General features: G+C 34.4%; 1 protein-coding gene across 2 annotated transcripts; it reads right to left on the reverse strand.

Moving 5' to 3' along the window:
- Positions 1-675: 675 nt before the first annotated feature.
- On the reverse strand, positions 676-12711 carry LOC132557473 (serine/threonine-protein kinase RIO3-like). 2 transcript variants are annotated; one of them, XM_060221963.1, is made up of 11 exons: positions 12653-12711; positions 12221-12358; positions 10288-10457; positions 8355-8462; positions 7786-7898; positions 6824-6967; positions 6296-6423; positions 5789-5974; positions 5177-5336; positions 2485-2655; positions 676-2026 (listed from the first exon to the last, which is right to left on the reverse strand). In XM_060221963.1, exons 2-11 carry the CDS (start codon positions 12346-12348, stop codon positions 1748-1750), a joined length of 1587 nt encoding a protein of 528 aa, XP_060077946.1. In that variant the 5' UTR covers positions 12349-12358; positions 12653-12711; the 3' UTR covers positions 676-1747. The 2 variants fall into 2 exon arrangements, with proteins under 2 accessions (XP_060077946.1, XP_060077945.1); XM_060221962.1 differs by lacking the exon at positions 12653-12711 and having other exon boundaries at positions 12221-12393.
- Positions 12712-15642: the final 2931 nt, after the last annotated feature.

The raw sequence follows: 15642 nt of genomic DNA on the forward strand, positions 1-15642 counted from the left end.
ATGCGACACCTTCTGTAGATAGTAAGGTCATGACCCCTATTCAAATCTATCTTCCTTAAAAGGATTAACACAGTCTATATGAATAATGTTTAGGTTCGAGTGTCATAAGCTTGATAGTTTTTGAAGTTGTGTAAATAAATTTGGCTTAGCCAATGATATGAGATGTATTTGTGAGAAGTATTGTATATTGGATGAGTGATACAGGTCCATCAGGCCTGTTGTAAGGATGGAATACTTCCAAATGAAATGTAAATTGAAATACAAGGTCAAAATTACATTGTATTTTCAGTTATAAGATGTTGAAATAGGTATGAAAAATCTACAATGGACTAGTCAACATCGCTGACTTTATTCTTTATGTCAAGCAATAAATTTAATACTGTACATATAATTAGTCTCCAGAATGAACTAGACTTTATAGCAGCAGAGATAACAACTAATGTAATGAATGAAGGAGATAAAGTCGCAAGATTTTTGAGATCTTTTGTTTTATGGCGAGGACGTGGATGCAAGTCTATGACACCAATGGTCTATTGGTGTGGTGTCCATATCAACAAAAGTCTGGAAGATGATGAAAAACTGACCCAAAATCTTTACAAAAATGTCCAAATGAATTCAAAGCTTCAGAAGTGAAATATTACCCAATGAAATGAAAACAGAATAAGTGAAGGCACCTGAAGTATCAAGATTGTTTTATTCAATATATTTCAATAATTAGATATGGTTTGTAGAACCATGAACATTAATATACAGCTAATATGGTTGAACACGTAACTTGACTGTAGTATCTCACTACATACATGACTTTGTGTTTATGCACACATATCGGGTTAAATAGCATCTATCTTTCAAAAACATTCCCCAAAGATAAAAAATTATGTTAATAAGGCTTAGCTTCTGTTTAAACATAATAACTCATTTTTTTGTATTTTAATCTTTCTAACTTTCACAAATTTATTTCTGGTGTAGCTGAGAAGTGCGGGAAAAAATTATCGAGATTCCTTATGCAATTCTGTTAATTCAAGTTAAGGTTTTCTGTATTGGAGAACGATACAAACATAAATAGTATCTAATTATTTCAAAAGTGCATAAATATAAGAAATGTACAACCTGTTTAAAGCATGAAGAATTATACATCAATAGTTGATTTTTGTTAAAAAAGCAAAATATCCCTTGAAAATAACAAAATGGCAGTAAAAACTAGTAAAAATTAAAATGCTGTACGATACGTGTTTGTTGGATGTGTACACACATTATCAGCATTAATCACATACTATAAAACTACACATTGATTCCAAAATGAGACATGTATTTAACAAAATCATCATTATGTTCAATCTGAAATTTACAACAACAAAAATACTGAAAGCAACACCAAATTTACTTGTCAAAGGACTTTTTTGATTCATTTAACATGATATTCATTTCATAGTATACCCATCATTTCTGACACTATGCCTTTATTATTTATCATTAATTATCTAACCTCTTTACAATGCGTACCAATTAGAAATAACTTCAAAAAGCATTCACATATTTCAGCTCTAACTTTAATAAATTGAAGACCACACAAATATTATTAATTTTTCATGGTAATTTTTTTCTTTGTTTAGTAGACTGGTACATCATTTAGGTTGAAAAAAAAGTTGACGCATTTGATACAGGGGTATCCAACAGTATTTAGCATTGCTGTTATCATTAACTGAAATTCAAATTATTCGGCTTCTGTTTAAAAACTGATGTAAAACTAGTTGTTTTTATTTTCAATCTCCTCTTCTTCACTGTCTGAAAATCCAACCTCTTTCAAAGCTTCTGCTCTCTCCCTTTGGGACTTGTCGAAAAAAAAGTCAAACGAAAATTGCTTGCGATTTGTTGGACACAGAAGATATTCCTCAGATTTCTCTTTGTCGTAGCGTCGTACCTGAGCAACAAAGTCCGCTCCCTCACCAGAAATGTCCAATCCAGTCACATAATTAAACAATTCCTCAGGGGTTTTTACCTGATGAACACCACCAGAACGGAAAAACTGAAATAGGAAAAAGAAATTTTTAAACTACTCAGAAATTATTTGCTTTATAATTACAAAAGATTCCAGCAGGATTTTAAGATGAACTTCTAAACTGCTACACAAACCACTCAACGGAAATCTTCAAAGAAAATTTGACACTTCTAGACTTTCTGTGATGTCGCAGTCACAATTAACAAATGATGAAAGCATACAGCTGTTTCTTGGCCATCTTGTTACTACTAACAGAGTATTTCGATCTGTCTCAAAATACAAGGGAGATTCGGGAACAAGTGAATCAAATATAATGAAGACCCATCTAATATCACAATTAAGTGTTGATCTCAAGAATTTTTTCTGACCAGTCTATAAATAATACAGGAAGCTAACCACCAATGTGATCAATGGTTTATATAATATTAAACGATATACAACAGGATTGCAGCTGCCATACATTTTGTTGGAAATCCACAACTTACCTTGGAAACATTTGTACAATCGCGATGCAGGAACTCCATCGCCAGTGGATGTGTAGTGTCAACTGCCTGACTAACATCAATCACCCAAACTTTTTCTTGCCACCAAAGCATGTTGTATTCACTCAAATCAGCATGTACCAAGTTGCACTTGTGCTGCATTGTCTTCATAAACTGTAGTGGAGATTATTATTATGTAAAGTAAAAACATGATGGCAGGGTCATTAAACATGATTTTTAAACATTAAACAAAATTTTCAACTATTAAACAACATATTCATCATAACATAATTTTTAACCATTAAATGTAATTTTACCTATTAAACATAAGTTTTAACCATAACTATATTTTCAACAATTGAACAAAATTTCAATCACTAGCATAATTTTCAACCACTGAACAAAATTTTAACCATTAAACATTATCTTTAGCCATTAAATGTGGATCTTAACCATTAATTATATCTTTGACCATTAAATATAATTTTTGATCATTTAACAATTTTTCTTGCCTAACCACTACAAATTTCGAAACTACAAAAGTTACACCATATTACTGGTAACCATCTGCAACAATGTCATGTTTGCCTAACCACTACAAATTTCGAAACTACAAAAGTTACACCATATTACTGGTAACCATCTGCAACAATGTCATGTTAACATTGGTTTATAAAGACCTCTTTCATTTTGATGTCATGATTGACAGATTTCTAGAGGGAACACAGAAGGTAATTTCAAGCTTATCCTTATTATCTGTTCACTTGGATATATTAACATTCATCTTTTATTATCCAGTAATCAACCCAACCCTTCAGCAGGAATTCATTGGCCTCCTTTGGCTTATAGCATGATAACAAGAGACCCATGGGCCTTAACGGTCATCTGACATAAAATACAAGATTTCAAATTTTGAACTTGAGAAGAAATCGAAAATGTGTTTTCAAGATGACGGCCATGTTGGATTTCGGACCAACCCAAAATTAACAAACTTTGGTCAGGATCATTTCCGGTAAGTTTCAGCTCAATGAGACATGTAGAACTTGAGAAGAAGTTGAAAATGTTTATGCCGGTAAAAGGTGATCGCAATGGGTCATCAGACCCTTCGTTCAGATGACCTAAAAATGTTATCCCCAGATATACTGAAAAAGGGACCAATGTTTACCCCAGATATACTGACACAGAAACTAATGTTTACCCCATATATACTGACACAGAAACTAATGTTTACCCCAGATATACTGACACAAATGTTTACCCTAGATATACTGACACAGAAACTAATGTTTACCCCATATATACTGACACAAATGTTTACCCCAGATATACTGACACAGAGACCAATGTTTACCCCATATATACTGACACAAATGTTTACCCTAGATATACTGACACAGAAACTAATGTTTACCCCATATATACTGACACAAATGTTTACCCCAGATATACTGACACAGAGACCAATGTTTACCCCATATATACTGACACAAATGTTTACCCTAGATATACTGACACAGAAACTAATGTTTACCCCATATATACTGACACAAATGTTTACCCTCGATATACTGACACAGACACTAATGTTTACCCCATATATACTGACACAAATGTTTACCCCAGATATACTGACACAGAAACTAATGTTTACCCCAGACATACTGACACTAATGTTTACCCCAGACATACTGACAAAGAAACTAATGTTTATCCCAGATATACTGACACAAATGTTTACCCCAGACATACTGACACAGAAGCTAATGTTTACCCCAGATATACTGACACAGAGACCAATGTTTACCCCAGATATACTGACAAAGAAACTAATGTTTATCCCAGATATACTGACACAAATGTTTACCCCAGATATCCTGACACAGAGACCAATGTTTACCCCAGATATACTGACACAAATGTTTACCCCAGACATACTGACACAGAAACTAATGTTTACCCCAGATATACTGACACAGAGACCAATGTTTACCTCAGATATGCTGACACTGACACAGATTCTAATGTTTACCCCAGATATACTGACACAAATACCCCAGACATACTGACACAAATGTTTGATATACTGACACAGAAACTAATGTTTACCCCAGATATACTGACACAAATGTTTGACACAAATGTTTACCCCAGATATACTGACACAAATGTTTACCCCAGATATACTGACACAGAAACTAATGTTTACCCCAGATATACTGACACAAATGTTTACCCCAGATATACTGACACAGAGACCAATGTTTACCCCAGATATACTGACACAAATGTTTACCCCAGATATACTGACACAAATGTTTACCCCAGATATACTGACACAGAAACTAATGTTTACCCCAGATATACTGACACAAATGGTTACCCCAGATATACTGACACAAATGTTTACCCCAGATATACTGACACAGAAACTAATGTTTACCCCATATATACTGACACAAATGTTTACCCCAGATATACTGACACAAATGTTTACCCCAGATATACTGACACAGAAACTAATGTTTACCCCAGATATACTGACACTAATGTTTACCCCAGATATACTGACACAAATGTTTACCCCAGATATACTGACACAGAGACCAATGTTTACCCCAGATATACTGACACTAATGTTTACCCCAGATATACTGACACTAATGTTTACCCCAAATGTACTGACACTAATGTTTACCTCTAGTGTTTGGCTATAAGCATCCTCTAGATCCTCTACAGACATGACAGCATCCTTTAGTTTTGGGGCTGGTTTCTGTTCCTCCCCAATAAATGACATAACAAGTATATGTTTCCTCTGAACCTGTACAACTGGACACTGCAAGTCAAATTTCTTCATTCTGGAAATCAAATTAGCAACAATACAGACAATTAGACATCAGATGACACTAACAAAGTTTTTCACTCCTCTTGGATTTTAAGCCAGATTATTAAGCTGGCAAACACAAACAGACTCATTGCTTAGTATTAATGATGTGCATCCTCTCATCTCAAAGCATGAGACAAGGAAATCTCTCCATAGTACAAGTATGTATTTTATATTGACAATAATTTATAATCAGATGTTCTAATTCCATCTTTTTGTAATGTTATCTGCCCTTGTTTTGATTGTCGTGTTGTTTGTTTGCGAGAGAAATGCCATGAGAATACAACACAAACTAATGCTGTAACAATCAATATCTGTTTACAAGAGCAGATAACTCTGCTTTAAAAAACGACAGAATACAATAAAACCTCTTCACAAGAGCAGATAACTCTGCATTATAAAAAAAAAAACAGAAAACAATCATACCTGTTCAAATTGGCTGCCTCTTTCATTGCCCACATTTTTATGATTTTTCTGGGATTCTGTTTTTTGAAGTCATCTCTTGAAAATCGGTGGTCTCCATGTATATATTTCTCTCTATTTTTGAATTCATTGAGTGTGGTTTTAAACACCTTGATTGCAACTTCTTTTGGCATTGCTTCGCCAGCAATCCTGTGTCAAAGAAAAATAAAAAGTATTACCTCTAGTCCATACACATTCCATCAACTCAGTGTATATACAGTGTATGAGATGGTAATGAATCAATACAACTTTTTGGTTGTGCTATAATCCTATATGCTGAAGTTGAAAAGAGTGGGACAATTTTTTTAGAGGCAACAGGTCGAATGGGTGATCTTCTGTACATACATACTATAATTTTATTTCATCACCCTGTCCTCCTATATAGCCACATCCAATATCAAGAAGATTACAGAGTATTGGTTTCTTTAGAGAAATTCTTTACATTAAAATACATGGTTGTTTATTACTTACTCTCCACCGTAGGCATGAAAGACGACTGATTCTTTGCCTGTACTGATGCTGCCACTGACAGAGTCCAGGACAAGGCTGTTCACCATCTTGTACAGCAATAAACGTGTTCGTGGATCCATTGCTTGCTCCTTTAATGTAAAACATATATCTATATTTTTTTAAACCCTTCAAAATTTTTATTTTGAAATTGTAGGGAAAGTCGATGTCAAGGTTAGACAGACTGGAGAGCAACTTATTACCTTTACTTCTGTTTAAACCTGTCAGATTAATTACACGAACTCTCATGGGAATTTATAATATCAAAGATGAGCTAAGTTTAAAAGTTCATTAGAATGAAATGTAACAAAATGGATGTTTGGACATCTTAACACGTTAACTTCACCTTAGACTTCCTAAGACATTATTTATGTTTAATGCTAAGACCAAAGATCAATTAATTACCAAAACATAACTCAGAAGTATTTAATAATGTTGACATACCCAATGATTAACTTAAACTTGTTTATATATATCATACGGAACACTTACCGCTGTAGAATGTTCCTTTTTCTCATGAAGTTTCTGACTTCTCTTATTTTCTGCGATGGAGTGGAGTTTAAGTTTATTGTATACATGATTAGGTAGTTTCATGTCCATTCCCTCACCATCTCCAACTTCGAACTCTGGTGGAAACTACAACCAATTCATAAGTACTCATTCATGTGAGTCAATATTAATGATGGAATATTCAATGATTAATAACAGCATGCTTATTGCTAGTCAGCAAAAAATATTTTGCTGTCTTAATGTCAGGCCCAATTTTTGGGAAAAAAAAAAAAAAATCAAAATCCAGTGAATTCTATCTTCACTTCTGATAAGTACTTTGAGATCCTGTTAGATGCATGTGCATCCCTATCATCCATGTTGTGCTTTGTTAGCTATTTGACCAAAGGAACCTTGTGACCTCTACATAAATTAACTTTCTTTCAACTTTTACATCAAGTTCGAGATTGGAAAATTTCTTGATCATGTCGTTTAAGGGATCTTAAATAAGATCTGATTCTATGACATGGAAATAAAGAGGATTATACTAAGACAGAAATACATAATACCCTACTCAGTACAACAAAATACAGAAAAAGCAGATCAACAAATAAATCAATTTCACATTTAAAAAACCTTTTGTTAATTCATCAACGATTCAGTGACAAAATTAACTAAAATCATCGAAATCCAGGGCTCTTGATCTGCCAGATTTGATGCCGAATTCCCAATGCAAAATAGTATCTTTTTTTCCCAATTTAGACCCCAAGTTTTCCCAATTCTAAGGAAAACACAGCTATTTTTCCCAATTCTGAGGGCCCCAGGGTATGTATGCAACAGTAAATGAATACCCACATAACTGATTCCACTACCTCCATAAATTCATGAATATGGCCATAAATTTGATATGTTATAGAACAAAATACGCTATATTTGAGCTCTTAAAAAACATTGTCATAGACAATTACCTCCATCATTCTAGACGCATTCCTTCGGCCACATACAGAGGAGTCATGTTTGGTGATCATATCTTTTCCCTTGCCTGATGTCCCTTGGCTATTAAATGTTGGCGGCTTTTCATCTGTAAATCAATAATAGGGTTTAAGCAGGGTTGAACACCTAACAGTATGTTGTTACCCTGTGCATAACACCCAATGTGCCATCCCCCCATCTCCACAAACTTTTTAATTAAGATTTTATTGAACATAAATTCATTTTCATATATACGTTTAACAATAAAATAGATGCTGATATAGTATGTAGCTTTGCTACCTGAGACAAAAATATTAACTCGAGGAAACCTACGTACCAATCAAGATAAGGTTGCTGTGCTGTCCATTAGAAGTATACAAACATCAATATATAGACACACACCAGTATTGTGTATAGATTAATAATTTGTAGGTCACAAAATGAACTAAGAATTGAAGTAGGTTTACATGCAAGACAGTAAGTGATGAAGCTACCAATGGAAATGCAGCCATTTTCTCTACATGGAAGAATGAAAACTCTATCCAATGTTACATCTCAAACCTACCCCATTTCATTTCCACTTCATAATCTTCGTCCAAATTGGGGACAACCTCATCTTCTTCATCTCGATAAGCTGGGTGTAATGTTCTGTAGTTCTCAAAGGATAACGACACTGAAAATCAAAGGAATAAAATGTTACTGCAGCTGTTCTATAATCAGTTAAAAAATACTGTAATGAAGTTTATCTCAGCCTAGATAATTATTATTCGTGAAATTCACAGTAATAGAGCCTTGTAATTATTCTGTAATGCTATAGAACTAACAGTTTGTAGTATATTGTATCATAATACACCTTAATACCATCCATATCTAATCGCAATCATACTTCTCAATTTCTTTACCAATCACAAGCAAATAAATTGTTTAATCAGGAACATAAAGTTGCTGTAATGGTGTCTAGTCTGTTCCCTATGACAGACTGTCAATAATGAATCATTCATTTTAATCGAAATCAACTTTTAATATGCATAAGAGAAAGTAATGTAAATTTACGCACTGAATATCTTGTGGCATTTATGGTAGTTATTAATGACAGAATTTTGCCAGAAAACACATCTAGCATGCAATATGATGTTTGTAATCAACGCTCTGTCATTTACATCCATAATAAAAGCCACAATATGGCAATTCAATGCTTACTATCAATTTCAAATTGGGGTTCTATTTTAAATATATATATTGATATTGAAAAGGAAATAGAATAACTAAAAGATGATCACATGACATCTGTGAACAAGAGATTCCAGAGGGATCTTGGCGCCCACCATTTGAGGATCTGTTTTCAGTTCTTGATGATTTGTTTATTTTTTTTTTGTTTGTTACAGTTGTTGTAAACGTTCATGAACTGGTCTTCATTGAATGTACTCAATGATGGCACAAGATACTTTTATTAAGCACCTATTTGCAAATATCATTTGAAAAATTCCCAAAGTATTATTAGATAGCAGTCAGTTACAGGTGGATAATGGACAATATGCTTGTGCTGTATTACTGTCGACATCCAAGATGGCTGCCTGTGGGCCACCTTGATTTCAAATCAGTCCAAAAAAGGTACAAAGCACAACTAGGGACCAAGGGAAACCAATATCTATGAAATATCAGAAGGATCCATCCAGTACTTCCTCAGATATAGCAGTAACAAGATTTTACTCTCAAAATCCAAGATGGCTGCCTGTCAGCCATCTTGATTTCGGATCAGTCCAAAAAGGTATAATGCACAACTTGGAACCAAACGGAACCTGCATATGAAATTTGAGAAAGATCCATCCAGTACTTTCCAAGAAATAGCAGTAACAAACTTTTACATTCAAAATCAAAGATGGCTGCCTGTCGGCCATCTTGAATTCGAATCAGTCCAAAAAAGGTACAATGCACAACTAGGGACAAAGGGGAAACTGCATATGAAATTTGAGAAAGATCCATCCAGTACTTTCTCAGAAATAGCGGTAACAAACTTTTACATCCAAAATCCAAGATGGCCACCTGTCGGCCATCTTGAATTCGAATCAGTCCAAAAAAGGTACAATGCACAACTAGGGACCAAAGTGAACCTGCATATGAAATTTGAGAAAGATCCATCCAGTACTTTTCCAGAAATAGTGGTAACAAACTTTTACTTCCAAAATCCAAGATGGCCACCTGTCGGCCATCTTGAATGCGAATCATTTCAAAAAAGATACATACACAACTAGGGACCAATGGGAACCTGCATATGAAATTTGAGAAAGATCCATCCAGTACTTTTCCAGAAATAGCGGTAACAAGAATTGTTTATGGACGGACGGACCACGGACGGCAGAGCGATTTGAATACCCCACCATCTGATGATGGTGGGCTAAAAATCATCCCTTTTGTTTCAAGTTTTAAGCAAATATTCATGAACTGGAGTTTTTTTCAGGGATGGGGGTGGGGGGAGAAAGAGAATTTACAATATATACCTTTACTGTCACCATTGTATTTCTTCTCCCTAGCCTTCACTTCAAGGTCATGCTCTTTATCAAACTCCATCTGCAGAAGTTGAGCCAGCATATGGTCGTCTTTGGTATCTTCAGAGCCCATTCCTGAGGTGAGCGTGGCTAAATTGATCTCAGGCGCCACCTCTGCTTGACTAGATGTAAAACAAGATATAATTTTTACTGTTGAGTACAATATCAAATCTGAGACAACAATACTTTCTTTTTAAAACTCATTCTAGTTTTTCTTCTGTTAATACTGGGACTAACCGAATCATTTTACATCCTCAGGAATAGGGATTTCTACCCGAGAAAACTTATTAATATTTTGACTATGTAACCCTGGTAAATACTAGCTGCAATATATCACGCAGCTAGATACAACTTTTCTTAAGCTCAATCTGTTGGGCATAAGACCAGTCAAGGTTCAAATCCTGGTGGAGGCATTTGATATAAATAATGACCTCTGTTACATTGGCGCCCACGAAGGAATTTGGGAATAATACTTAGCCATGCCCCATAAGCATCGCTGTAACATGTGGAAAAATTGAGGACAAATTCTTTCCTGGAGAGGGAGTTCGTAACCCTGGTAAATACTGATTGCATTACACCGCTCAGCTAGAGAATATTTCTCTTAAGCTCTATCAGTTGAGCATCAGACTAGTAAGCAGAGGTCCCGGGTTTGAATCCTAGTGGAGGAATAGAGTTCTGTTACAAATGTAACACTTTAAAAGGCAGCCAATACAGCTACAATACAACAGCAGTACCACTATATTTTCGTCATAATGATGTTGTTTTCCTTAATGTAAATAAACAAAATCATCCATCAGAAGAGTGATAGCTAATTATCATTCATGACACCATTTTTTCTGCTTTTCATTCTAGTTCCAGTTGTTTCATGGCATAAAACTTAAAACTTAGACCTAAAGAAAAATACATTCTTTTCAATGTTCTTATTCATCATTTTCAGACAAGAATGAGCTTAGATAAAGATAAAAGAATATTATCTGGGTATCGATTAACTTTAGGGGCAGTGCCGGAAAAATGTGTCAAGATCTTTAACAATATAAGTTTATTTTTTTCTTTTAGCTTTGTTCAGAAAGGGTTATCTGGTATGCTTTCATATTTTCATAGTGTCCAAAATATCTCATTATGCTCCATTTCTCTCCTAACTCTGGTTAGAATTATGAGTGAAGGTATTTCCTGGTGTATCATGACTATTTCAAAAGCATTTGTTTTAGAGAGTGCAATATTCTTACTATTGTGACCTCCTTTTATCAACATTTGTCGCTATATAAAGCAACGACCAGAAAGATGAGTGATTTAAGATACAAGAAATTTCATACAGCATGTGACCATTTGGGTGTTGGTTTGTATTGTGGGCATAAAAACAGTAACATTTCACCATTAGGGTGGTTGTTAATGGAATTAAATGTGGATAAAGATTTAGTTTTCTATGAATCAAGTCAAAATTGGCATGAGACTGCTGAAGTAAAAGCATTGAACTGTTCAGAACTGTTTGTTCACCATCCAGAGGTAGAGCCATTTTGATGGATAGTCGTCGCAGTTTTCATGACAACAATAGTGTTAATGATGTTGTAATGGTCAATCGCTGGGTGTCATGATCTATCTCACTTAAAACACAAACACCATATTGGAAGGGTTTCTGCTGGAGTTGTTTACGTATAAGACATGTGTCTGTGCGTTGAATCACATTTCATTTTGGTTTGTTTTTATATTGGCATTGCCATACAAATCAGACCAGGCCCCAGTTTTACAATTAATCGTCCTTAATTTACAATAGTTAAGGAAATTTATTAAATTGAAATTTTCCTTAATTCGTCTAATGTTTTTCTTCGGTAGTTCAAGAAGATTCGTGAAACCGGAGCCAGCTGTGTGGATTAGAATGCATATTTACCTGACTAATTCCCATTCTTTTAAAACTTCCTTCTCCTCGAGATCGGCTGCCAGTTGTTCGCTCATCACATCTTGAAATGAACGCGGCTCTACCGGGTCACTGGTGACCTTACCCCATGGGGAAGACATGACCGGCCCTCTGTTATAATTATCAAAACAACCAACACCTTCCATCAAATAATTACACTGATTGTTAGAAATACAAAATTCAACGTGAGACGCTATGATTGACAGGGACTGAAAATCCTCGATATCTCTAAACTTTCGCGAGGCTGATCAGCTGTTGTACTTTTTACGATAAGGCATTTTCTTTAACTCGTTAAACTGTTTTACACAAACTGATATGTCTATGAGTTTCCTTGGTTTATAACATGGTATTGATCTATAAATAAACTTCATTTCCTAATTACAGTTATTTCACCACCATACGTACCGAAAATTTCTTCAACGTTGTGCAATATTTCTTGTTTATTTTTTAGATAACCCAAACGTTATCTATCTCCCAACAGTAACTGTTGTATGTGTCGGATTTGAACCAAGAGCGTACAAATCATCCATGTTATAGACCTCGTACCAGGAGTTTGTGACTGTTGTTTGAGAAGGCTGAAATTAAGAATACTTGAAAATGCTATAATCACATGCATTTATCCAAGACCGTGATAAAATTACTACACTTTAATTCTAAATATGGCCTGATTGCACTATATAGATTTAATCACTTGTTGGACTATGTTTTCACATTCATCGTCAGATTCACAGGGACTTGGCATCACATTCCAACCCATAGTGTTTAGTGCCAGTTGTGTTAATCTTGGTTACGATGGAGGTGTATGTAGACGACACACTTCTATAAATAATGTTGTATTATCTTATTTTGCCAGAAAAAAAGAAGACTATATATATTAGTTGTGTTATTTGTAGACATATACTGGTATAGAAGTTGAGAGCAAAGACCGCCTTACTAGCATCGGTATTTAAAGTGTCCGGCATGAGACCGTAAAACTCAAAAATAAACCAAACACAACTTCATTTTCCTATCAATCTCAGTTCATTGTTCCTTTTAATTTTTTCGTTTATTTCAAAGTTTTTGACTCCCGGTTTAACCATTGTTGTCTCTAAACTTGTCGAAAAACCAAAAATATTTGTGTTGATAGAAAAATTGGACAGTCTAGCGCCCGAACAATGACTTTGGGTCCATTGATTATGTATAACCCTTTTAAGGAAAATTGCATCCACAGCGCACCGTCCAACAGATTTGTTGCGGTATTCAAACCATCGTTCTACAATGTTTAGCCTGGAAAACACTGACTTCATGTTATTAAAATCTAATCACGGGAATATTTTTTAGTCGTGTACGTTCAAACAACACAGACATATTCCACAATGCATCACTTTTAGAAAACGCCAAAATTAATATCTTTTGGAACAAATTATTTCCACACTGGGTGTTGAATTCGTTCAACAAGACGTCCCTCTTGTTAATCTTCATACTTTTTACGAAAAAAAAACTTTTATAGGATGCAGTTATGTCAATGATAAAAAAACCCGACTCCGATATCAGTGATAGTGAAAATAACATGATAAGTCTTTGAAGATTTAAAGTTTGAGACTGATAACTCAAGTCAGCGACATTGGCAAGTATCTAATAAAAAAAAAACCCCAGTTAATCTACTGCTTGTTAATATCAAATTTGAACGACGACGTACACTTTATCCAGTGTATAAAAAATGACATGATTTTGGCATTTTGTTACGTTATACGATTTTTTCCCGCTTTTTATTACTTGTAAATGAACACGAATTTGGGAAAATATGGCCCGCTTCCCGGATACATGTCTCCCCCTCCCATTCTGTATAATCCTGAAACATCATTTAAAAAAATTATATAGCATAAACACGGACTTTGATACACATCTAAATCAGTGATACAAATAATGCATTGTTGACGCAACCCTTCTTTTCTGGAATCAAATCGATCAGTTTACGGAGAAATTCATGGCTTTAAAACATGTGAAAATCGCAACCATCCAGACATAAAAAAATGAGTTTTAGTCACAGTTCTTTTCTACAATACTCCGGATGTATACTTAGCAAAAAATGATACAAAACACACGAAATACTATGACAAGCCATTTTAAATTTCAATCCTGTTTCCTCTTAAGGTGAAATGTACATTAAGTTTATTTTGCCTTAAGATAATCAAAGTTATTTTCGACTTATATTTAATTTCACTTAAATGAAAAATAATTTCAATTCAGTTTGATAAATAGTGTTAGACTTTGAGAGATTGTTCTATTCACTTTTGTTCACTGAAGTGAAAATCTTTTTCAATTAAACAAGCGGCTGGGTGTCTGAACTCCCACCTTCTTCAATAGATTTGGACTAGCCTATTTATCAACAAAACATTCTCTTCAGTCAGATCCAGAACACATAATGTAAAAAAAGAATATTTTCACTGCAGTGAAAAAACACATAATGGAAATAAATTTTTTTTTTACTGAAGTTATAATAACTAAAAGTGCACTTATTAGTAAGGCAATCCCTACATGACATGCACATGTTTATGTATTTGTATTCAGTTGGTCAGTCACAAAAATAATTGAATTTTGCAAAAAAAAAAAAAAAAAAGTACGAGTTATTTCCCTTTAAGCGAAAGACTGACCCGGAAGTGAAAAATTGTAAATATTGAAAAAGATGGTCGCATGACAAGGTCTTTGATCTGGAAACAGGTGAGTGAAGATGTCGGTGAAACCTTTCTCTATTTCACATTTAATGTAATTCTGTGTCTGTATTATAATTTTCAGTCTTTATTGCCACTCTGTACAGCAATGTTATCTGATGATTTTCCAGCCTATACGACGTTGTCATAGCTAATATTTTTTTCATTTTTGAAATTGACAGTGATTAATGAGTGGTTTGCACTATTAGGCAAATACAAGTGATCTCACTATAGTTGTAACAGCTGTGTTTATTTTTATCTGATGGGATAATGATAATGACATTTATATAGAACAAAATGACGGTGATGTTTTCTTGTAGAATCAGAGAAATATTAATATATATATACATCATATTTCATTATCTAGTGACTGTAGAATATGACAGTTAATCGCAATAATGCTTCCTAATTTGCCATCATCACCTTCCCAAATTATAATTTATTTCTTTATCTCCAGCTTCTATCACATCCTCTCTTTACCTCACCTTTTCTCTTTTTTAGTCAAATCTCAAGCCCCGTCCATTCATGCCTTTGCTTTCCCTCTGTATATAGAAACTAAATTCTCCTTTCCAACATTCCACCCCTCAACCCCCTTCACCCTATCAACATTAAAAATGTTCTCCCTTATAACCCCATGCAAACTTTTAACCTATGCTAGCTCTATTGTCACGCCGCTTCCCTGTCCATACAGAAACATACACACAC

The sequence above is a fragment of the Ylistrum balloti genome, unplaced genomic scaffold (genome assembly GCF_031769215.1).
Source record: "Ylistrum balloti isolate Yb309-2 unplaced genomic scaffold, AGI_CSIRO_Ybal_v1 Utg370678, whole genome shotgun sequence".
NCBI lineage: Eukaryota > Metazoa > Mollusca > Bivalvia > Pectinida > Pectinidae > Ylistrum > Ylistrum balloti.

What these genes read in the sequence shown, in the direction of transcription:
- LOC132557473 (XM_060221962.1), bottom strand. Translation starts at nt 12,393, where the DNA reads ATGGAAGGTGTTGGTTGTTTTGATAATTATAACAGAGGGCCGGTCATG. An exon ending in AAAAGGAACATTCTACAGCG is followed by an intron (nt 6,424 to 6,823) that starts GTAAGTGTTCCG and finishes TTTACATTAAAG; the next exon opens with GAGCAAGCAATGGATCCACG. An exon ending in TTTCATGCCTACGGTGGAGA is followed by an intron (nt 5,975 to 6,295) that starts GTAAGTAATAAA and finishes TCTTTGACACAG; the next exon opens with GATTGCTGGCGAAGCAATGC.